Here is a 25,875-nt window from a genome sequence, read left to right on the forward strand (position 1 = left end):
ATGTTTTTGATATTTGAACATAGTATTAATTTAAAAAATATGTTAGTGAACAATTAATTGGAAGCTAAAAATAATGAAACATTGCACAAATATAAAACGAACTTGTAGAACAAACAAACAAATTGCGTGTTGTTGTTTTTTTTTGTGAGCGATATAATGAGTAACATTTATTGTACGGTGTTGTTAATAGTGACTGCATAATAGCAGGGTATTTACTCGCAGCGCAGCAGAGTTGAACGATTTTTGACTTGTCTTTAGAAATACTCCATCGCGGAGCTCCGAGGGGCAGAAGAAAAGAACTATTTCCCCGAGGAAAACTCGGCTCGTGTTTGTCGCTCGTGCTGCACGGGCTTTTGTTGCCGGAAGTTTCGTGCAATGAATTTTGCAATGTTCTCTTTGCAGTATTCCAAATTACTGCAAGAAATATCTTTGTTCGGCGACGACAATAGCATTGGTAATTAACAGATCGCACTGTACTCTGAACTGTAATTTTTCTAGTATTGTCTTGAATCTAAACCATTTTTTACTTTACGAAACTTAATCTCATATATAGAAAAATTGACTTCAAGAAAATTATATATTTGTATCAATCCAATTAGTAACCACCAATTCCAGATATTACAAAAAACTAATTGAATATATTATTAATTATAATATTAGCAAAGATTCAAATTTGCTTGATATTCGTCCTGAATATTGAAGTTCCACTGTAATACTTAGAGATATAATTGAAATATAAAATTAAATAATTAAACCATCCACGACACTTGTTGGATGATTTTAATACAAGCATCAAGCAAATTTATATAATGAAAATGAAGAAAATAAAATCTTATATGAATACATTTATAAAATCTAAAATTTAGTGGATGCGCCAGGCACATTCCAACTAATATTTATTATATTAACTGAATACAGTTTTTTGATATTCGTCCTGTTACTTTACTGAAATTTTTATTTTATATTCTTCCGAAAAGTCAATATTCGTCCTACAACTATATGTGCACTCTCGAGCGCTGTAAAATATATCTGAATATACAAAAGTATGAACTTGGTGATTCATGTGGCACATTGCAATTATCATTTCTATGTATAAGAATTATACATTAATGAAATAATTCAACCATCTAACTATTTCATCGATATACAATACACGTTGCTTAAAAGCATTTTAAAGTATCAACCAAATTCAAATATTGAATAAAGAAAAAATTATACCAATATACACACATACTAATTTGGTGGATGCGCCAGGCACAGGCACAATTATGTATTAGTATTAACAGCATAGGCATAGGTATTTCAAAGCATTATACATTAATTAAATGGATTGATTAACGCATTGATTAACTTTATAAATTATCAAGCATCAGACATTGAAAACGACAGCTACGTCCCACTCCAACCCGTAGCTGCATTCCGGGAATTCTTGTATAAATACTAGTTCCTGTAGGAATTAGTGGATGCGCCAGGTATAGTCATAATATTACTCTTTCAATGCATTGAAATGATTTTTTCGGAGTAAGTTTATGAAAATATTAAGAAAGTTAATAATAATATTTATTGCAACAAATTACCAAAATATAAACAATAACATAGTCAAAAAAATAAAGCTAAATGAGACTGCTGCAAAGGTCTATTGACATAAATATAAGAAAATTATTTATTTCATATTTTTAATAATGGTAGTCAGGAAATCGGACGATGTGCGATATTTGAATAATTCAGTAAACATTGTGAAACATTTATTATCATATGCTGATTTCCGTAGGGTGCAATAAAACACGAGCAAAGTCAAGTATTATATAATGTGCTGCTGACTTATTCTATGCACGAAGTACATATATTACAATTGTATTTAGATGTTCAAATATTTTACGAAAAACAACATTCAGAACATTTTCATTTCACAAGTTGTATAAAATGCATTAATTTGTAGAAGTGCAGAAGTTTCACTTTCGACTCTTTTAATGGAGCTCGGTTTGGTTCGAATGGCAACAAATATTAATGGGTCAATTAGGATCCGAACGGCAGTCGATTGCTTAACTAAATGCATGCCCAAAGAGGGTCGACTTTAAGTGCACGGCCGAGTACATTCACTTAGAGGCGGACCGATAGACAGTAATGCATTTTAAATATAGATAAAGCGGATATTGATTCTGTATCAACAAGTCAACAATGAATGAACGCTGTTTATCTATTATTTTCCGAATAACCCGACTTCGATTCAGATTTCCGACAATGCAAACTACTTTCAAATGTCTGTGCATAATATCATTACGATTGTTATCCACACAATGGACTCTCGACTGGAAGCTCTATTCCAGATATTGATAAAAAAAGAGAGAAAAACAAAAAAATATTTCTTTATAAAAGCTTATTGCCATATCTTCTTTATATGAGTTCAAGTAGTAAATTATTAAATGTAATTATTTCTGTTTGAAAATCTCAAAACAAAATAAATTTTAAGTGAAAAATAAAAACATATTCTAAAATATTAGTACACGAAATAAATATTATTATTTTTCAAATAAAAAATTAATAATATTTTTTTTGTACATAAATTAATTTTCTCTTTATACAGTCCAATCTCTTTTAGTTCCTCGATTAGTCCGGTTTCAAACTAACCGAGGTATTACATCACTCAAATAATTCTCTCAAATAAATTATTCTTTCTCTTTTATGTATATATATGTCAATTAATTAAAGAAATGTAAATATTTTATTGAAAAAAAAGTTAGTCCAAATAGTTTATAATTTATAAAATGTGGATGCGCACGGAAGAAACTGTTTATTTCTTCATATTTGTTCAAGATTTGTCTACCAAATCCAAAATATATCACAAATACTGCATTATATTTGTATTTAATCACTTAATATCCACTATACACGTTGTTTAACTAAAGAAATTTTTGAGAACAAAATTAATAAAAAAAATAAATTGAATAAGCAGAATAGAACTGATGGTGTCATAAATGTACAGCATAAACGTTAGTGGGTTGTGTATAATGTTAATGCAATAATTAACAATGTATGTTACCATCATAAAATAGAGACGCTGCTCCACGTGCTCGTTTTAATTAACTTAACATAGTTGGTTAACGCACTGGAAATTTCATATAATCGGTGGCAGTTTGTGCTTGGATATTTTGCATGCAACTTTGCATCCATCCTCAATTTTCGCACAAAATTTTCGTTTAATCATTAACAACTTCATGAATTATTAAAGTATCAATATCTACAAACAATATTTACATTTTATTTCATATTTACATTTAATCTATATTTGTTTAATAATATTATTATAAAAAAACGTTAACAATGTAAATTGAAAAATAAGCATAAATATGTTCAAATATGTTAAACATTAATTTTATTTTCTTGGGTTAAATTAACCATTTGTACCAGTTCTTTATATTTTATTTCATAATACATTTTTGTAAGTATTTGTGAATAACTGTTCAATAAATATCATTGATATTATGTTATTATTTAAAAAATACTACTTATCAATATTAATATTTGTTTAGCACTCCGTTACTTGCGCGGCTTCTGTGAGACGCCAGTGGGTACAAATCAACCATAACTTTTAAAGGTGGAATTGGAAAGGTGGGGCAACCTCGACCTAAGTTCCTTCTTCATACCGATTGTCGATTTGTAAAAGCACATCATGCCATTTTAGTCTATGGCGTTGAAGGAGTAACAGCAAAATATTCTAAGCAGATTCTATATGACGCCACGCGAGTACTGGTTTAGTATTTTAATTTACCATTTTTGAAAAAATGATGAAGATATTTATTTTTACAATTTTTTAAAATAAACATGCTTAGAAGATAGTATGTCATTTTTTGCTTATTTTATATTATTTATATACTTATATAAATTAATTACTAACGTTATATTTAACGAAATTTCTCAGATGCTACGCGATTAATAGAATGTTAAGGAGATTAAGTAATCTAATTTATTTATATCTTATTTAAATTAGCTGATATATATTTCGTTAAATTAATTACAAATTAGAACATAAGTAGCGGAATTTACATGTATTAATGAATAAAAGAAACAATTTTTTTTAATTATATAAAATGAAGTTGTCTATTTAAAGAATAAAACTATATAGTTATATTTAATTTAACGTTTAACGAACTTTACATAAATCATTCGATTTATATGTTTTAAGTACGTAACAATACTATCAAGGTGTGACTGAATTAAAATTAAATTCTGTAGTTTATTTAATACGTAAGTAAGGAAATTCCTAGCATATTAGACTCCGTTCCATGCAAAATGTAGGTTAGTATGAATGTTGAGTATGTCCAATAAATCTTGAATGCAAAGGGATTCATCGTCTGATTAACGTACGCTAATTTGGGTAAGAAATTTGTACGTTAACCGAAGGATGATTGTATCATTGGAAATGAAACTGAATGTGAGAAAGATAGGATAGAGTAGAAAGAAAGAAATAAACAACAGAGTCCCAATTCGCCTGTGGCTTAATATTATTGGATTTGAAACTACTCAGTGATTGTCTTTTCCCCAGCGCTGGAGAAAGATCTATTTACTAGCCGCAAGAACTTCGTAGTGAAAGTTGAAAGTTATTTAGTTCGATTATTGACAGAGCGAAGAAGTTAAAAAGGTAGGAAAAGCGACGTTAATTCGGTTTCTGCTCAAGCTTCCAACAGAGGAAAAAGAAAAAGAGGATGCCACCACCCCCCTTACATTTCCGTTTCCCTTTCGCCACCGCAGCGTCTCCCACCGCCCACTTCCTTATTCAGCTCCTTATTCTTCGCATTCTTAATTTACGAGTTCTGAGGGAAATTGCCAACCGAACGATTTTCATACACACACATACATATACGTACACAACCCTCCGCAGAGCCATAGCCATACCCATAGACGCATCTCTTGGGGGGATAACATCTGAGCCAATTACCTCCGGCGCCTAGTAATTGCGCCAAACCGCAAGATTTACGCCTTCTTCTTTTCCATGCTACGCTTACGCCTCCACCGCCGCCCCCTTTCGCCGCACGGTAATTTCCTCGTGCGGCTCCGGCGCCGCTGCACCTCGCCAGATAAAAACCGAAAGTCAAAATTACCATATCAAAACATAATTTCCTCCCCTTTTATACAGCCTCCTCCATCCACGCATGGATGACGATGGGGCACGTATGTGCATGCATTCTTTCAACTCGGGATGAAGTACAAAAAAAAACCGGTAAGGGCTTTCATAAAAATAACGTTTACCCACGATTTGCATAATTTCTATTAGTTCTGTTTCTTTTTCACTTGTTTTAGTTTTGATACACATACCAGGTTATCTGCATTTTCTCACTCGCGTATAAAGAGAATGCTGATGTTTATGTAACAAAAAGTTTATTTCAATTTTACTTTACATACAAACTCATAAAATCTTATTATACATCAATAGTGAATTACATTAGTGCTATTATCTTTGTAACTTTTAGAGATTTGAGTTTAAAATCATTATGATTAACTAATGAAAACTAATAAATACAATATAAATTAATTGAAGAAAATGATCAATTTAATTTAACCATATATTTCTCAAGTTTTACAATAATTATATTATCAACATATTTTTATTATCACTATTGATATATTTTCATTAACATGATATTTGTATTATTAGTGTTGTTTCAATAAATACATTTCTAATATTTTTGTACCTATATGTGTTTGACAAATATTTTAAATTATTAACGATCTTTTATTTCTTTCCACTTGAATGAATTCATATAAATATTTATAGTTTACTTTTCATGATATTATTGTCATGCATTCCTCTCGGTGCTTTAATTTGATCTTAATAAGAAATATGAACATTTCCTCAACTATGCTTATTAAAATACTAGTGTTTATTCATTACTTTCCGAAATCTTAGTATTTTGATTGTAAACATTAGGCATGTTAAATTTCCTATTGAAACACCACCTAATGAACGGATTCCTATATCGAAAAGGAGGTGTTTTCCAAGCAAAAACGACAAGAAAACAGCAACATTTTGGGACATATGCAAACGGTAAATTTGTCCTACTTGTCCTAAAAAAAGATGCCCTGATTGTTTTAAGCAACAAAATCAGTTATCAATTATGTTAAATTCTACGTTTGTTGTAAAATTTAATCATTTGTTCTATTTTTTTAAATATTTAATAATTGGGTCATTTTGACCCATAGGTTGGGTTGACTGTGTATATACTATTTTCAAAGATAATAAACATAAGTTAAATTATATTTAATATAATAAAAACGTTATAAATCGGAAAGAAAATATGAATTTTATATGTAAGAAAAGTACGAGTAAACATGTCGTTGAAATTTAATAAAGCTTTTGAGATGGTATCGAATACACATCGGCATTCACGACCTCTTGAATACGACTGATATAATAACAAGGAATCCATATTGCTCATTTTGCAGTCTCCTATTTCCTTGAGTCGAGTGAGTATTATATTCACTGAAAGATCGTTAGGCTTTCATGTTTACACAAATAACATTCGTTTCATCCACTTAATATTTGCTTCGGTAATAAGGATAAATAAAACAATTTATACCACTAATTAACAACAACAGTTAATTAATATCATAATTTAATCAATTTAATAAAACATATAATCATCATCTATAATTTATTACAATGTTTTAATAGTTAATTAAATAAAGTGTTCAATTTATATAATTTTAATATTTGTTTAAAAATTTTGTTTACGAACTCTATTTATTTTCCTTAAAAAAAAATCGATTGCGTAATTAATTAAATTTGCACGCGAAACAATAATATGGTGTCCGGTAATTCAACTATACGAGGGCTTATATTTAATGAATTATGAAACAATCATTGTTATTGACAACAAACAATTAGGACGAGGCTGGACATCAAAGCTTATTTGCATTTTCCGCATGTCAAATTAACAACAATATGAATATCTCATTTATGTTAAATTTGGTATTTCGAACTCTATAATATTATCTAATAATGGATTATAAAAATTGGAAATTGGAAATATTAACTCATTTTTAAACATAATCAATTTATTTATTAATTATATTATTACTATCTATATGAAATGTAAAATTTTATTTTTTTTTATTTATTTTCATATATACAGCAGTTATTTAGATTCCCTTGAACTAGTATTAAGAGTGAGCTGCTTTTTAAAAAATGCTTCAAGTTTAGTTTTAAATAATCTAATTCTTGTCTATTCTTTTATTTCATTTGGTAAACTGTTGTATACTATTATCCGTCCTGATTTTCTCTGTTCTTAAGTTTTTGTTGTGTTAATCATTATTTGTAGTTCTGTTTTCTTTCTATATTTTTGTCTTATTAAGAGATAATTGCCTTTGTTTTCATTAATTGTCAGTAGGTTTTCATTGTGCCACCACATCAGGTCCTTGTTTGTTTTCATTTGAAGTCAAAATAAAAAAAAACATGAATACTTGTATTGATTTTCTTCAATTTTAACAAGTGAAATATCCGTTCGAAAGGCCAAATTTGTCGTGTTTGCTTTGACAAAAAGTAAAGTTTTAGTAAAGCCACTGGCTCTAGTTACTATCGAGTCGGTTGACATTGTTCTCGTACTATTAACTATCATCGAATGTATTGCCTCTCTAACTTCGAACTCAAGCCAAGCCTTTCGGCTATACATGATTCCGCTCGTTGCAAGGGAAGAGCAAGAGAGCACACGTTTAAATTTTGCTTTAAAGGATATAGAATAGGGAAAGAGAGAGAGAAGGAGAGAGAAAAGGAAAGAGAAAAAATGAGTCTCGTGGAAAAAGGACTACCGATCGATGTGGGCCGCTTTCGCAATCAGTTCCTTGAATTTCTCCACAGCTTGCTGCAGAATTCCAACATCGATTTTCCCAATTTCCTCCACTATTATTTGAGGACGAGCCGAGGGAAGACGTGCCCCGTGCCGGCCATGCGATGCCTCCAATTTTCCCACCGTTTACGTAACCAACGTCTTGCAAAAATTTTCGTTAACTCATCTCACTCAAAAACTCTCAATTGCAGTTTGAAATTTATTCATTTATACAATTTATTTTAGATTACCTAACAACAATTTGGTTTACAATTTATGTATGTTTTATAACAGTTTTTGAATGAAATAACTGATTGAAACGTATATATCGACTCTTTTTTATTCAACTAATAAATACGGGCGGAATGACCTATGGTTAATAGCTCTTTGTAACAGTTGATCGTCTTTATGAAAATTTGTTTTTTTTTTTGGGGTGGGCCCCAATGAGGTTAAAGAGAACCGCAATCCGATTTTTATATAATATGAAGAGTCACACATAGACACACAAATTCATTTTTTTTTTTAAATTTAAGCTAATCGCATATTTTCACAAGTCACATATAAGAACTTACATAAAAAAGAAAATAATTGTTTCAAATTTTTGGTAATAAAATTAAAATTTTAATGGAAGCCAGCACTTGACACAACGTAGAGCCGTATTTGCCTACAGTTGATTTATGTGAATGTATATTTTTATTATATCTTCAGAGTGTTACTATTATTATACAAATTAATTCTTACCTTCCCCAATAAAACATTTTTTTCCTAAAATAAGAACACGTTTTGCTAAATATAAAGCATATATGCAACTACTTTATTTGTGTGAACAGTGACTTGTGTGAAAAGATACTCAATATTTTACTATATATTTAAATTCTTATAATAATATTTTAACTGTGTAATTGTGTTGATGCGCCTCGTTTAAAATGTATACAATTGGTGTATTTTTCCTGGAAAAGTCTGAAATCTCATTTCCAGATTCTACCACTTCTTTGTTTATTATTCCTTAATGGTTCACCAGTCGTAGGAGAAGAATCGATCTTGCGGTGTCGAAATGAGTAGCTGCACGAGACATTTTCTCTCGGCTTTAGTGGCTTTTAATGGTTCTCACAATCAAACACGGGTTTTAAAGATGTAGGATCAAGATTCCATTATTTCTGCAGATAGTAAATAGTTTCTGTCTGAACCACACGATCATCGCCACTTTATAACATTGTTTTAACAATATTCAAATCAATTAATTTATAATGTAATAAACGTATTAGACGTTAATAATTAATGTTTGCTCATGGAATAAGTAAATTATGCAATTTAAATATATAATAATAAAAAATATCTATAATAACATGTTACTAATTGGCGCCTAGGTTGAATCATTATCGTAACTTTACGTCTAATTTAACTGATGCAATATTAGTACTTATTTGCAAGTAAAAATAACTTTTGAAAGAGACAAAACTAATATCAAATGTAATAAAAAAATCAGCAAATATTTGCATGATTCTGCATTCAAAGTAAATTCATTCAGTTGAAGGGAGTCCCTATTCGTTCCAGTGCATTCCTGAAGGAGTATAAAAATGTGGGTTGGAGGACCCAGTTCTGCCGATAACCGTATGGACGTCAACGTCAGTCGAAGACAAAGCCTATAGACATCAACTGATTTGCAAGTCAACGTCGCCTGTCAGTATATTGGAAACGCCTTCGAGCATATTCACATTACCAAATCCTTTAGAATCTTAAATGATTGTGTATTGTATTTCATATGCACTTCTCTCACATCGTTCACATTTTAAAATTTAGAAAGTTTTACATTACTGGTTGTCAATTAAAATTTACTGTATAAAATTTTATATAAAAAATAAATATCATGGAATCTATTATTCCAGTTAAAATTATTCTTGTTTATTCGTAATTTCATTATTTTTTATTTCATCAATCGTTTAGGGCGGAATCTGATGTTTGTCTGTATTAATAATATTAATGTATGAAAAATTATTACTTTTGTAAAAAGAAATAACTATATTCAGATAACAAAGAGTTATAGAAAATATGTATAGTTATAAGGTCCATTTACTGAAGAATTTTACCCTTAGTTATACATTTATTAGATTGTAAGTTAAAATATTTAAGAATATAATGAATAACACTGAAATACCATTAAAGGATTTAAATCCTTAAATATTCAAATGCGGATGTTGTATAAATCAATAGTTGAAATCAAAGTAATATACTAGTGCAGTATCATGAATCCTTTAAATATGCATCGAATGCAATATAATCCGCGCCCCAAAAACCTTAATTATTAATCTATATATGAAATAATAGCCACGAGTACGGTATTTGCACCAGTTATTGATCCCGGTGCCATCTATTGTCGATTCCGGCAACAACAACATCAACAACACACATCCATACAGACTAGGTGGAAAAAAGTGTGTGAAGCGAATGTGCACACCCTTTACCCGGCGCTGCCTTTGTTTTTATTTCTCTCCGTTCACCCTTTCGGTAGCGCCGCACGTGACGGCAGCGCCATCGACCGAGGGGCGATCGAAGCACTGAATTATTAAACGGATGTGCGTATATCTGAGCTCACCGTGCCCTAAATATTAATTTGAAAAATAAAAAACGAAGAAACATAGGAGATGAATCAATTCCCGAAACTGTGAATACCGGAAACGTCTGTGAAAACCGTTACACCTCGAATTGGGGTGGTGTTGATGTTATTACGTTGAATTTGTTTTTCCCCCACATTGATTTGAATATCGTGTTTGATGTTAATGTCAATGCGCATCTGCGAATGAAACATCTGTTATTCTTTCATAATCAATGACTAACGCAGACTTAAACATCCTGAAGTTGTTACGCGAGCAACAATAGCACGCTTTATTTGTTTACACTCTGGTTACTATGGTTACACAATTACCGAATCCGAAAATTGGTCGCTGGATCCGGAAGTGTTTTTCTCAATAGGGATAATTGCGAACGCCGTTTTGTTGAGCGAAATCCGTGTGTACGAATTTTATTTCAAATAACACGCGTCAATTGGTTTTGGTAAATAAAATCGCTGTTGGTAAACAAGTATTATTTATTACCACTATATGACTGAACAAACCTAATTTTTCTGTTGTTTGTAAATAAAAAAAACATCAAAGATTATTGTAATTCATGACTTGTTTTAAATTTTAAATGTATTGAATGTTTGTAATTACATATTTGATTTTATAGCAGACGTAAGAATATACAATTTCTCTATTTTAACATTTGCTGATATTTGGCGTATATATCCGCCATATTCTTACAAACTTGTATGTAAGGTCACTATGGTGGCGCAGTCATCGAATCTTAGTTCTAAACGTTTATTATGTAGAGGCGCCACTTATGTTATCGAAATACTCAATAACATAAAAATATATAGCAGTTTCACAAAAGAAACAGTTACATCAAATCAAATATATTTACACTTTTCCCGCAATTATTTAAAAAAATTATCAGTATTACAAGAAAAAGTCAATGAATTATAATTTATTTTGCAGATGCTGTATCGAATGTCGATGGTTCTTTTCCAATAAATAGATTAGACTATATATCCCTAGTAAATCTAAACTAACCCGAATCGAAGCCGAGGAGTGCAGCAAGCTAACTTCCTCTGGAAGTTCGGAACCGTGCGGTTACTAGTTACGTGGTTCTGGCTAATAAATAACAAACTTAAAACGAGGTGTTTCAGGATATTTAGTTTCACACACTCGCACACGTACCTAATTCCATTTCAATCCAATAGTTATCTAATTTAAAGTTTCTTCCGGGATAATCTAGGTTCGCTTCAATTTCCTGCTAATCACATTTCAATATATACTTTATAATGATCTGGATAAAAAAATGTCATTTTATTTGATTATTCTACAGTAATATATTGGTTAAAATTGGATATTTACTATATATTATTTGACAACTTCAAAAAATCTGTCAATCTATCCCAATACACTATTTCATCCTACTTAATAGATTTTGTTTAATATCCCTATTTCTCCAAACACATCAACTTTAATTCATAATTGGGCATAGGGTTTTCAGGTTGAAAACCCGTTTTTTTTTTAAGAAATTTATATAATTCGATAACTGACAATATTGTTAAATACAAAGTTTTATGAAATAATGAGAAAATTGGAAATGCTTAAAAGAATGTGTTTTTGTCTTAATTGGATCGGTTTCAAATTTGGAATGAAGTATTGTAAAAATGTAGAGTTACAACAATTTTGAAGACCAATACATTTAGTATTTTAGGATTTAGGACGTCAAGATGCGAATTTATTAATTCTATTTACTATTGTTAAGTTGAGTGAATAGAAAAAAAATGAAAATTTAAATAAATTCTAAGGTATTACTTGCTGTAGAGTCACGAATTTAAGAGAAAAGACATAAAACATTTAGATAAAAACGTTAAAAATATCACAAATATTATGTAATATTCTAGAAAAAAAAAAATAAGTAATAAAAATCCTTTGTCTCTATTTTTTTTGTTAAAATTCGAAAAGAGTTTTATAACCTAATCCGCTACTACTGGTAAGTGACTTAGTATATACATATTTTTAGCTGTTGAGCATTTATAGGATCACAATAATATATGTTTAAATCCCATGATTTTCTTATTTGTACACATATTTATTCATTTGTATATAAATGATATGGTATAATTATAATGCCCATACAAGTAAATCATTAACAAAGTATAATGTGTATTATTAATTAGTATATACACTATACGTTGTCAATTTCTTCTTATATAAGGTTGTACAATTCGTGTTACAGTAATTGATTCAAAAAATATTTTTTCCGCAAACGTCTTTGTTAACGTTTATTTATTATATTTTATTAAACGAATAAGAACATAATGTACAATATAAAATAATAATTAATTTAATTAACAATGCTTTTATATTATCAATTAATTATTATTTAATGTACGTCATGTATAAGTCGTTGATATTTAAGTATATGATTGATTATCTAGTTAAATTTGAGAAACACATTAGTTTATTAATTTTTGTTATAATACCATATTATTCCATAAAGTACTTAACCCAGATCTAGATTTGCGACTTCATGTATTTTTCAAAGACACGTATTAAAACTCTTAAAATGATCTACTTACTATTTGTTCATTATTTTTCTATATTTATTTCAATTCCTAATTTAGTTGTGTTTTACCACTCGAATTATTTACTTCGAGATAATATATTATTTCTAACGAAACTTATATAAGGTTGTTTAAGTTCTATAAGTTGTAATATCACATTAGATAATTCAAGAGTGTTTTGTGGTAAATAGTGCTTTTTACGATAAATAAATGTAGATCGAGAGTCAAGAAGGTCGTATTCGATTGGTGCACTATTATTGTTGCAGTGTTACCTTCTCAATTGTTGCTCTGTAGGTTGTTGACGCGTTTGTCGATGACCGCGATCTTCGCCGATTCCATAGAGGCCGGCGCTGAGAGCCATGTGGACAGGGGGCGTCGCGACGCTCGGCCTCCTCGACTTTCATCCCAGAGAAGATCCGCGACCCATCGGCGAGACGAAGAACCGGCGTACCTCGTATCACCAAAGCCGCATTCCCATTCCCATCAGATCGACAAGATGTACAACAACAACAATAACTAGAAGAAAGGCACGAGCACCACCAACGACACACCGATTGCTCGAGGCGTATCTTCGACCTGACACCATAACATCACACCAACACATCCACCTCCGCGCACAAAACTTGTCGGACGGCAAGGAAAACACTGTAATCCAACGGAACACCAATTTACCAGGGACGAGAATTGCTGCGACAATAATTTATGACAATTTCAAATGTAATTTTGTCGGTGGTGGTTAGATGGGGCTAAGGGTTTGGCTCGGGCCGCGGGATTATAACAATAAATACTGGGGAATCATCGTTTACTTTAAACTGCTATTATTCCACGCGAAAACATGCTCAAACTAGGGCAACGTTCGGAATGACCTCCGAAATCCATTAAAACCCAGAGGACTTTGATCATCCCTTGATAATATAATACCTGTACTATTTACTGTTCACGTAATTACTTTACTAAATAAGTCTCTCAATATTAGGTTAAACCGTTTATATATTCAATATTACTAAAGTTAATACATGAAAAAACTATTGATGATCATAAATGCTATGATACATAGTAGATTTCAATAATATGTTATACCTTTCATATAGCAATTACTAGGATATTTTTATTTAAAAAAACTTGTATAAAGTAAAGCGTAAAGTAATGATTGAGAAACGATTGGTTGTCAACTATTACACCTTGTACTTATTTGAAGACTTATGTGGTAAGAATTAAGAAGACCTTTTTCTGTATTGCGTAATATTATTGCATGTATGACTGAAATCATAGGTATCTGATCAATGGTTGGATTCATAAGAGTGAGGGGAGGTTGGTGAAGTCAATTTTCGTTCATTATTTATAACTGTTACGCAAAGGGACGGTTTTAATCGACGTATCGATTGGGTGTCCCCACCTTTAGGGGGGCCACGCACACCATTTTTGGGACACTAAACACACTCTTTATAAATATAACAGCACCTCCACGCGAATGAAAAAAAAAATAACGGAAAGGACAAAGGTATAACAGGAAATACTTGGTTATTTCCCCCCGTCAAATTTCCACAAAGCCGACCGCATTAAGGATGAGTGGAATTCCAAATACGTTAGTTCAATCTTTGAGTTTCATTTTCTCTCTTTTTTTTTCTTTTGTCCACAGGCATCGGCGTTTTCCTGCTTGAATGCAGATCTAAAATTAACTTGGAAAACCACTAGTATTTCGGTAACAAAATATTTCGACGTAAAAAAAAACTTTAAAAAGCAATTTTTGTTTACTTTATCAAATATACTAGCTTTAAATTCAAATTATCTAGTATTGCCTAAAGTCATATATCCAAACGATTTAAGTTGAATACTTCATGTTAAGCCAAATCTGCCAAATAATGTGCTTGTCAATATCCTAACAAACTTAATATTAAATACAATATTGTTATGAAACTGATGTTAATTGTCATAGAAATATTAACTTTTATGTTTAAATTAATGTATAAACATTTGTGAATACAATATACATAACTTCATGATTCATCTAAATATTTCAGTCAGTCTATTACTTGATGTTATGTACATTTACAAGCACTTTAAAAGCAGCTATAAACTATTAATAAATAAAAGGAGTCTCATATAACGTCCTGCAGGAGTCATAAACTACATGCATTTCAACTCACATCGCAAAATACATTTGCATGTACATAGATTCTTCTTACAAAACATACTTAGAATGTTATATAAGAATTTAGTAAAATAAAGAATTATATAAAAAAAAACAATGTTACAAATGGTATTTGAGGTAGCGATTGCCACAAGTAAAATGTCACAAAACTAAATTACTTGCCTTAATGTCACACAAAACAGTAATGATCATAACTTTGTATTCTATATAAATACTAAATGTATGTAATATGTATAATACTGGAATGCCCTTTTGTTATCCTTCATCCAGTTTTATATAGCTCATCACCACATTTTTTACAAACAAAATATATAACATTACAATTTTAGGTAAAGTTCAAATATAATAAAATATTGAATCATAAATGTAAGAATTGATTTATTTAAACCGTTTTTCGCGCGGAATTTCGTAATCTTTACTCGCGTGGCATCTGAGAAACTCCGTTAAATATAACGTTAGTAATTAATCTATACAAATATATAATTGATTAGAGCATGTTCATTTTATAAAAATATCTTCACCATCACTACTATCGATTGTTTTTATTTGTCCATTGATAATTTTTGTAAAATTGTATATTCCATTTCTGGACAAATTTTTTTTTTTCGATGCATCTATAAAAGATGATAAATTTTAATTTCATCATATATATTTTAATCACTAAAACTTATGGTAAAGTAAGATATTATAAAACCATTACTCGCGTGGTGACTGATAGACTCTGCTTAAAATATTATGCTGTTAATACTTCAATACTAAAGTTGGCGTAATATGTTTCTACAAATTGTCAGTCAGAATGGAGAAGGTACATAGGTCAAGATTGCCCAACATTCCAGTGTTGACTTGTACCCACTGGAATCTGACAGAAATCGTGCGAGTAACGGTGCGTTTTATTAATATAGTCAAATTTGATACAATTTATATCAATTTAACACAAATTTCTGGTAAAGTTCTAAAAACAACTTAATGGCCAATTGTGTTAGCATCTATAGCAACTACACTACTTTTAATAGAGACATTTCAGTGACAGTGAAATTTCATAGATACGATCTATTTGCATAAGAGCCGCATTACTGGTCTATCAGAGCCGCATGCGGCTCGATAATCTCCTATACAACAATCAAAATACTTCCATAGTTACCGAAATTTTATTGTTTTTGATTTGGAATTACTGTAAAATAAATTTATAAATCAATTTATCCAATTTTTTTTATATTTTTCACATAAATAAATACTGCATCTTTTAAGTAACACAATAAAAACAAGTAAATGTTAACCATAGGTATATGATTATTGGGTTATTACTACGAACATAAATACTAATTCATATACACATAAAAATCAAGGAATCAAGTCAGAAATACATATTTAATTAAATCAATATAACTATATTTTTTCTGATAGATTCAATCTATGTTTTCCTTTCATTAAAACATTTATAGTATTTATTTTTATAATATCAATATTGGATCCAATAATATCAGAATATAAGATTAATTTTCATCATCGCATTATTTTATTCCCAATAAAAAATAGAATTGAACAAACAAATTTAAATCATTTTTTGATGACTTTAGCTACCTTGTATATACATACAATTATACCAAAGTACTGCATCATTTATTATTACTGGTGATAAGTAATTTCAAAACAAAACTTCGAACCGTACGTGTATTTAAAATAATGAATAATTCTTTCAATAATGAATTACATGATCGGAGTGCTTAATCGAGTTTACTGCATGTAATAGTAGTTAGATAATAGTTTCATATTCAGTTTTATTGTATTTTTCCCATCGATTTTTTCATCGAATACATAAAAAATATATTATTAATTATAAATTAAAATTACATTAAAATCAATATATAATATCCTTGATCCTTTTATTAAGATTTTCCCAAAAAAAAAACAAGTCTAAAAATATTAAAAAAATCATCAGTTTTTTGAATAAACAGTATTTTAAATAAGAGTTAAGAATTCTTGCAGTAATTATTTGAAACAAAAATATAAATGTATATTTTCATTGTTTTTCGATTTTGTATTGAAATAATTGTATATTTTATAATTTTATTGCAGACAAATTGACTTGAAAATTTAGTAAAAATTAAAGAATATCTGTTAATTTCTTTGAAAACGTTCTCATATAAATATTTTTATACATTAAATGGAACGTTCTGTACACGAGTGAAACTGTAATTTTAATACGTTATAATTAATAAAACATTCCAAGCTGTGTGCTTCTATTCCAACCATTTCCATCGTAATGAAAACGCAGAAAATCGATTGCGACTTGAATAAAAAACATAACAGAATGGAAGGAATAATAAAAATAGCGTTACCAAATGAAACTCGATAGACAAATTCGTTGAAACGTGGAGTTTTATTAATTAATTGCGAAATAATGATAAGTTGTGGAAGTTATTATAATATTATATAAGAAATTTGTGGATGTCGTAATGTAATATATTTTAATAAAATTATTATAAGTAATTAAAAAATTAAATTATAATAATTGTATTTATGTGTTATGGACCTAATTATTTTCCGATAGGGGGTGGCGTGGACGTAGATAATCTATAAAAGTCTATAATTAGCTAACACCGAGCCAAAAGAAAGGATGGATATTGTTTGTTGTAAGTTGCAAGAAACTTTGGAAGCGCCAAACCCTTTCGGCGAATTATAATTATGATGATCACATTTATGTTATTTTAATTTTGTTTGTTAAATCAACTGCCCCAAATATCGTTTAAACGACCACCAACAAAATTAAGTAACCTCGAGATGTTTTCGATATCACTTACACTTGTTATCGTTGTTAAGAGACGACGTTCGCACGCGGATTTTGAAAATCCCGCCGCGAACGAGAGGAGACTGGGTAAAAAAACAACACCACACCGAGTTATGAGTTGACATACGTTATATGACTGTGTCACAATGTAGATACATACATATACATAGAGCGTCGTCAGGCGTCCGACACACACGGAAAGGGGTGACGGAGTGGCGCGATCCGTTCCGGAAATCGACGATTGCCGGACGAAGGGTTGAAAGCGAAAATATGAGATAGAGAGAAAAAGAAAAAAAGCAAACACATGCAGATATACGAGTAATATGTATAATGCAAATTGCAATTAGCTTTAGGCCCTAAAAAAACGTGCGTAATTTTCGATGCACGATTGTTGGAAAACGGGATATTTCTCCCATGAAAAGCACGTTTTTTTTTCAGTGACAACAAAGCTACCAACTGCGGTATACTTTGTTTAATATCGATTGCATTAATATTTATTTATTACTTGAGGAGAGAGTCATTGCTCCAAAGCCGCATACGCAGTTGGCCGCAGTGGGAAGCAAAGCACATAGACATGAAGTAATATATGGACGTATAGATGTACGTATGGCCCATTACAACAAATCAATTACATTAATTGCAATAATTGCAGCATTGACTAATTGATGAAGGCTGAATAATTTATATAATTAATAGAGGGAAGCAGGTCGAGCGGCCGACAACGGATTTGAGCGATCGACGATGGAGCTGATTTGCATACACTGCTTGCTTTTGCACACAATTCCGAAGCTGTTTAAGAATTTAAACAATTGCTATTTCTATAAATACTGGTAGAATTATGCAGCGAATAACAAAGGGTTTGTAAGGGGTTTGCTGTAAAAATACACCACGTATGTTTTATTCATGGTTCCACTATGCAGGCATTCACCATGCGCCATTGTAACACTACGGTATTTTTTTTATCAGGATCACCCTGTATATTTGATCAAAATCTGTGAATGTTGCGGCACTTTTAAAATAGTTCTCACTTGACAAATAATTAACCCTTTCGCACAATTATATTTATACCTACACGTTTTTTAATACTATTACAGCAATAAGTGTAGTTTGAAACTGGACTATTCGAGGACTTTAAAACCGCATACAAATTAACAGCACAAAAACAGAATTGATTCGATTCGCTTGATTTGAAAGCGAGAAAATCATAGATTATTTAAATTCAAAAAGTAATAAAATTATTTATATAAAAAAAAACATTTTTTTTTAATTTTGCTCATTCCCAATTTAGTTTCAGTTTTGAAACTTTTAATTCGCACAATATGCTTTAATATTCATAATTTTTATTCGTTAGAATTGGCCAAGTTGAAATATCCAACCTTGCAATCCTTCAGAATTATATATAATATAATTGCACTTTTTCCTGTCAATTCGCTCTCATTAATCCATCTATTTAGGATTGGAAATAAGAAAAAGTTTATAATGTTTAAGCTGATGAATAAGGTTCAAAGCTGGAAATATGGAGGTCAATTGTCTTTTTTATATACGTATGAGGTTCATATTCAATTATTTATAATAGTAATTCATTAAATTTACCAATTCAATAAAATAACATTTACAAATATTGAAATTTCAGACTATATGAATATTATTATTTCTTTACGAGATTAATTTTAAATTTTGAAAAATAATTTGAAAATTTATGAAATTTTCAAACATATTTAATTTTTTTTAATATTGTTTTTTATAAATAAAAAATTAAATTAATTGTGTAGAAAGTGATTAAATTTTGTAGAAACTAAAACGAATATATAATTTTCCATGTAAAAAAAGTACAATATATAAGAAATTAACATTTTGAATGCTTCTATGAAACAAATTGAACAAAACATATTGGTTTCAATGAATACCGATGACTCAATTTCCATGTAGAAATGTCCATACATACACAACAGTTTCAATTAAATACGGAATTTTTATCGAGTCTATGTTTTCCAATTGGTCTGTTTAAATAATTGTTAATATTTATTGTTACATTTGAAAGCGGCACAGAAAAATACCTACAAAATGAAAAAAAAATATATATTTATACAAAGTAATCAATCCGATACCCCATGACTCATGGATACGAACAACGGGTTGCTAGAAACACGAAAATGTATCATCACCGTCATTTTTCTTTTACGAGAATCAATTTCAATTATTTCGTGGTAGTTTCTATTATTTGTATTTCTGAGAGAAAATGTGTGTTATTTCAGTTATTTAGAAATCCATTCGTAAATTTAATAAATAATCTCGTTTATTATCTTTTGATTTCAAATTATTAATATAGTGGATATAGCCTCGGTTCCCGAACAAAAAAATGACCTAAAATACGATTTTCAAACGGAATTTCGGTACTCCAACATGATACAAGTGCTTATGATGTACTCTTTGTCGTAGATAAAGTAAAGTTATATTTACATATACAATATTTCCCGAAGTGTAAAAAGCTCCAATGTGTGAGATGCGTGAGATGTACGCATTATCTGGATAAGACCTCAAAATTTTCAAAAATACCTGCGTCTTATACATGGATAATATAGTTTTTATTGAGTTTATTTTAGAAAATAATTATGTTAGACAACCGAGGTGCCTCTGTATATTGCTATACATTTTGTTGTTAGAATTTATCAATTTTTCACAAATGTATTAAAAATGTATATACGTCTATATAAATTTAATAAAATATTTGATATGATCTGTGTACCAGCAAATTCGGAAAATCTAAATTTCAACTAAAACACACTTGTTTTGCAAACAACACATCTGATAAATGCCCTCCCGGCTTTGTTGGTACAGTTTTTTGTGTTTTAAATGGATGGTATGGATCTCGAAGACATAAGGTTCCAACATAATCTCGAAATTACTCGTAAATTTAAACATATTAAATATATTATTTAAAATCAACATTTAATTCTCATTCAATAACGATTTTATATAATTAGAAATAATTAAAACCTGTATTTGAAAATACGCGTAGATTCTTATATAAGCCGCATTCTTAAATTTATATAACTGAAAATAACCAAGAGACTTATCAAAAGATACATAAATGTTGATTTGAAGAGATATAGGAATAAATCTAGTAGTAATGTTATATAATTTCGGAAGTTGTTCAAGTGAGCAACTGTACATTGCCACGTCACGATACTCATCTCATCGCTTTATTTACTCTTTTGACAATCGATACAAATACTGCATGGAAATCGCGTGTTCCAAGAGGGTGGTTTCGCGGATGTCGGGCGGGGATTCCCCTTGCCCAAGATTTATTATTAGATTGATGATGGATGTGTTTATCTTAATTACAGACCACGAAAAAAAATAATAAAATGTAGGCACATCGCGAGTTCTTGGCATGGAAAAAACGACTGTTTGCATTATCCTGTTTTGATCCCAATTAGGTTGCGCTTTTTTGCACCAAACGCCGTTCAACTGTGGCCTCAGAAATAGAAAAAAAACATTCTAAAGGGGTGGTGAATTCACATCAATCTTTCGACGACTTCCAATTTGTTCGTTTTACTTTTTTCCAATATATATTTATTTTTCTATATATATTCACCATATCGAAACGGCATTTGCAGCGGCAAACGTTTCAGTTTTTAACGTGTCAATGTCGTATGCACGTCAGACATTGGCATCGCCGTTTCCGTTACGTGACTTTGGTCTACTCACCCGAAATCTCGTGGTCAGAAAATAGTTCAATGTTAGCACCAGATGGAAATAGAAACTCGCTCGCACTTCACCATTAGACGACGCTCATTTGAGACGATGGATGAGAACAAAGAGATGGTGGAGAAAGAAACAAAAAGAATCTGCACGCTGGACGTGTCTTTGACTTACCTAGAACAAAAACAAAAAAAACATTAGTTTCATCATACACTTAATAGATTTAGATGATAAAATGTATTAAGTTTATCTATTAATAATCTAAATAATCACTAATTTTTCCTAATTATAGATCTAATACAAAGGATTAGGATTAATATTTAGATATGATTATAATGTTACCTTTATATTTTAATTGCATTTCATATTCATACAAATTTAAGTAAAGTAGATTTTTAGTAAAATTTAATAATATATAGAAATTATTATCTAAATAAAAAATTAATTGAATTTGAAAAATTAGGTTTTTAGTTATTTTAAGAAATAAGTTGAAGCCACAAAGATTTTCAAATAAATATAATGTAATGCGATACCTCGCATAGTGCGGTTAATTGGTTTGTAACCGGACTAATTGAGGATTTTAAGACCGCATAAAAATAAACTGCACGAAAGGACTAAAATGTATAGAGTATACTAAATAATCATTTATGTATAAAATAATATTTTGTATTCTATTTTATTATTATTTTATGAATTAAAATTGAATTTGTTTAGAAAATTTTTAAACTGTACTATAGTGAATTTAAATTGATAAAATCCGCACTATACGAGGTACTGTAGAAGCAATACTGTATACATTATTTAAGTATATATATATTCTGAAATATAGCATTAATTTGAGTTAAAGTTTATTTTTTAAATGTAATTATATAATAAAAAGTATTTTTATAAAGTCTATTGGCCCGTGTATTGTGTGTACAGTTCCAACGATATGTTAAAAGATGAGCGTTATCGATTGTGATTTTAGGAAGAGTATCATTAATCACAATGTCTCAGCTTCTATTTATATAAATTACATCTGTCAAAACAAATTATATGTGCTGAGTGTATCCTTGACCTACTACTAGGAAATTACTTCTGAAGGTTACAAACGTTTTCCGAAATATAAATAGCTTTGAATATCTATTCTTCCAAAGTTTTAATTGTAAAATGGTCATTTTTCCTAAGTTACACAGAAAAACAGAAAAAAGTTTAATTTATATATAAAAAAATAATTAATAGTACGTAATAATTATGGTATAAATAAGTATATCAACTAAAAACAAGAATTTATAATATGTATAATACCTAAAATTATACATAAGTTATTGCTAATAGTAAGAGAAAATTTAGAAAAATTAGTCAAACTATATACAGTGGAACCTCGCTTAACGAGCACCTCGCATAACGACCATTTCTCTTAACGAGAAAAAATAATTGTAAGAAAAATGCATAACGAGTGACGATGAGATGAGAAGTCCCGGATTGCGCGTATTTTTGACCAAATTAAACTCGTAAAACGAGGTTCCACTGTATGTTGGAAATGAAGGATTGTTTCAATTGTTTTTTGAAAATAATATTGAATTAGTAAAATATTAATTTTAGCTAAATTTTGAATTATTCATATCTTTATCATCTTTTTTTTAAATGTTATTTTCTATATGTACTAGTAAAAATGTCAATTAATTATGTGTAACTAATCTTAAAATTTGTATATTTTGGCAACTTATGTCCTTACGTCTTTGCTCAAATAGAATTAATTTAAATAAATATAATATGAAGTAATTATTATCTTATTAATAGTAAATCAAACAATTTATTAAATAATTTCAGAAATACTAAGGTGAAATAGTCCTTTGGTCAAATGTATTTTCTTTAAAATTTATAGAGAATTGTTTAGTTTCTTTTTTCAGGTTTTATTCTTTATAATTTATATTTTGTTTTGTCTTTGGAACATTATATGTTATATAGATTTTTGGATAATTAATTATTATTAAAAACGTTTTATATTAAATAATTTTATAAAACAAATAAATTACAATAGTAACTAAATTCACATACAATGAATGATTTAAAATGAATTATTTGTTCGTTGTATAAAATGTTACAACAAATATTCATTGTTATAATTATAAAACTGCAATTATTCGTTTTATAATTTACATGTATATTACTAACGGATATAATAAAATATAAAAGACGGAAAAATTAATAAAAGTCAAGTGTAAAATCTTAATAAATAAGAATTATGAAGTGTGGCGAGAAATGAAAAAAAAAGGAAGAAGAATGGAAAAGGAAGAGGTTTTAATTTATGGAAATGGAATGGTAGATGTGAGATAGAAAGAATGGCGTAAACGTGGCAATTTGGAAAGAAGTGCGCCAGTGAAATGGAACACCTCGTTTATTAGCGTACATCATGAACATGTTTTTATTATTTGTTATCAAAGAGAAATGAAAGGGGTGGAAAAAGAGGAAGTGGTGAATGAGGAAGGGCAACGGTGGTGAGGAATGGGATGGCACCAAGGCGAAGGGCAAATTATTCATTTCGTTGGAGTTGGATTAATCGCTGTCGGAAACGTCCGTTCCATGTTTCGCGTGCAAACATTAAAATTCTGGCCTCCAGCCATCTTCGGCGATGACCTCGAGAGGTCTCCAAGATAAGATCGTGCGGAACGGTTTCAGCAATGAGGAACGTCCACACACGCACATGACATACATATATATATATACATCGATTGCTAAGTTAGAAAGAGACTCACCCGCCGGCCCCCACTAATATCATCTGCATTGCTCATCAGTGATATGTCACGACGGCGGAGGCGTCCACACCAGGTCCACATCACTTCCGGTCAGGCCGGAACTGCGGACGGCCATTGCCAACCGCAGCCGAGACGTGCACGTTCCAAACAGATCATCGTCATCATCATCATCCGTAAGGCCACTCCATCCAGCTCGACGTCCGCACACATTTCCATACTCACTATTTCATTACCAACGTTTAATGGAAACCCACCACCCTCAATTGATGACTATTACCACCACCGCCCACCATTCACATGGATCATGTGTGTATGTGTGTGTGTATCCGTTACCACAGACCGTTGTTCATCAGTTGCCAATCAATATCTTCGCAAAACCACTTTTCCTCCTACTCGCTTTTATATTTTTCTCAGTCTCTCTCCTTACGCCTATTTTCAATTTTAATTTAATCAATCAACATTAATCCAATTAAAAAAGAACATCCTGCAAACAGAGCGAAAACTCAAGATGGTAAGGAAGAAAATTAATTAAAAATCTAATTAATGAACTTCCTTTTTCTTCTGCACTTTTTTTTGGTACATGCCGGGAAACAAGAAGTATAATCAATATTGGAATACTGATATATGATATTGATTTCAAGATATGAAATTAGCTGAATTGCATATCTATTGAATTATTATCTAACTTGATCCTTTTTTTCAAAATGTGTAAAGTATATTCAATATTCCAATATATTTAATACTAAAAATATAGAAAATAAAAATAAATACTTGTTTATATCATATTTTCAAATTGACTAATAGCTACAAATACTTGACAATTTGTTTAACAAGTATTGCAAAGACATTAGTTACTTTAAAATATAATACTATAGTTACTTGTTATAAAATAGTTTAGTATGAAAAATATAATAAGACTTGTTGGAGATACAGAAACATAAGACAGAATATACTCTTTCGATGTATGATTAATGTGATCTGTAACTATTTATACCACAGTTTTAACAGAGTAAGATTTATATACTCACTGAAAGAAGATAAAGTGTTGACTAAAAATGATACAATAGAAACTATTGTCGCATAATTAAAAACGTTTAATTTTATTGTTACAATATTTATATAAGAATTATTTGATATAATTATGTTCGTAATTTAATTAATAAGACGATTATAGTTAATTACATTATTGAATCAATATGTATTATTGGGATATTGTAGAGTTAATTAGTTCTTAAATATGTGTAAATGTCATGAGCAGTACTAAAATGAAGTAAATGTAATCATCAACACACAATTCAAGTGAGTGTTTATTCCTCGCATTTGCTTACATAGTTAGCTAAATTATGTTTAGTTACATGCAGCGAATGCAATATGTAATCTATTTCCATATTCAATGTATCAAAGGTTAGTTTCAACGTTGAAAGATATTCAATTTACTAACGCATACATCATATTTAAAATGTCACATTTCGAAGAATAATTTCAATTATATATTTCAAAATATTTAACTCCATTTGTTTTAATTTCAGTTACATTTC

At 29.9% G+C, this 25,875-nt stretch overlaps 1 protein-coding gene across 4 annotated transcripts in view; it reads right to left on the reverse strand.

Annotated features, from left to right (window-relative positions):
* The window catches only part of LOC108563596 (potassium voltage-gated channel protein Shaker), a 63,482-nt gene extending 38,705 nt beyond the window's left edge, over window positions 1–24,777 (reverse strand). For 2 of the 4 annotated variants that reach the window (XR_001891097.1, XM_017922318.1), the window contains exon 1: window positions 13,227–13,404. Coding sequence is in view for 3 of the 4 variants with exons in the window: in XM_017922318.1 (XP_017777807.1) it covers window positions 13,227–13,315 (89 nt within the window). In the remaining variant the exon portion in view is untranslated. Of the gene's footprint in view, window positions 1–13,226; window positions 13,414–24,337 lie in introns of those variants that run through there. The other 2 variants (XM_017922322.1, XM_017922319.1) reach the window with 2 other exon arrangements.
* Window positions 24,778–25,875: the final 1,098 nt, after the last annotated feature.

This window comes from Nicrophorus vespilloides, unplaced genomic scaffold, assembly GCF_001412225.1.
Source record: "Nicrophorus vespilloides isolate i.1.1-1 unplaced genomic scaffold, Nicve_v1.0, whole genome shotgun sequence".
Lineage (NCBI taxonomy): Eukaryota > Metazoa > Arthropoda > Insecta > Coleoptera > Silphidae > Nicrophorus > Nicrophorus vespilloides.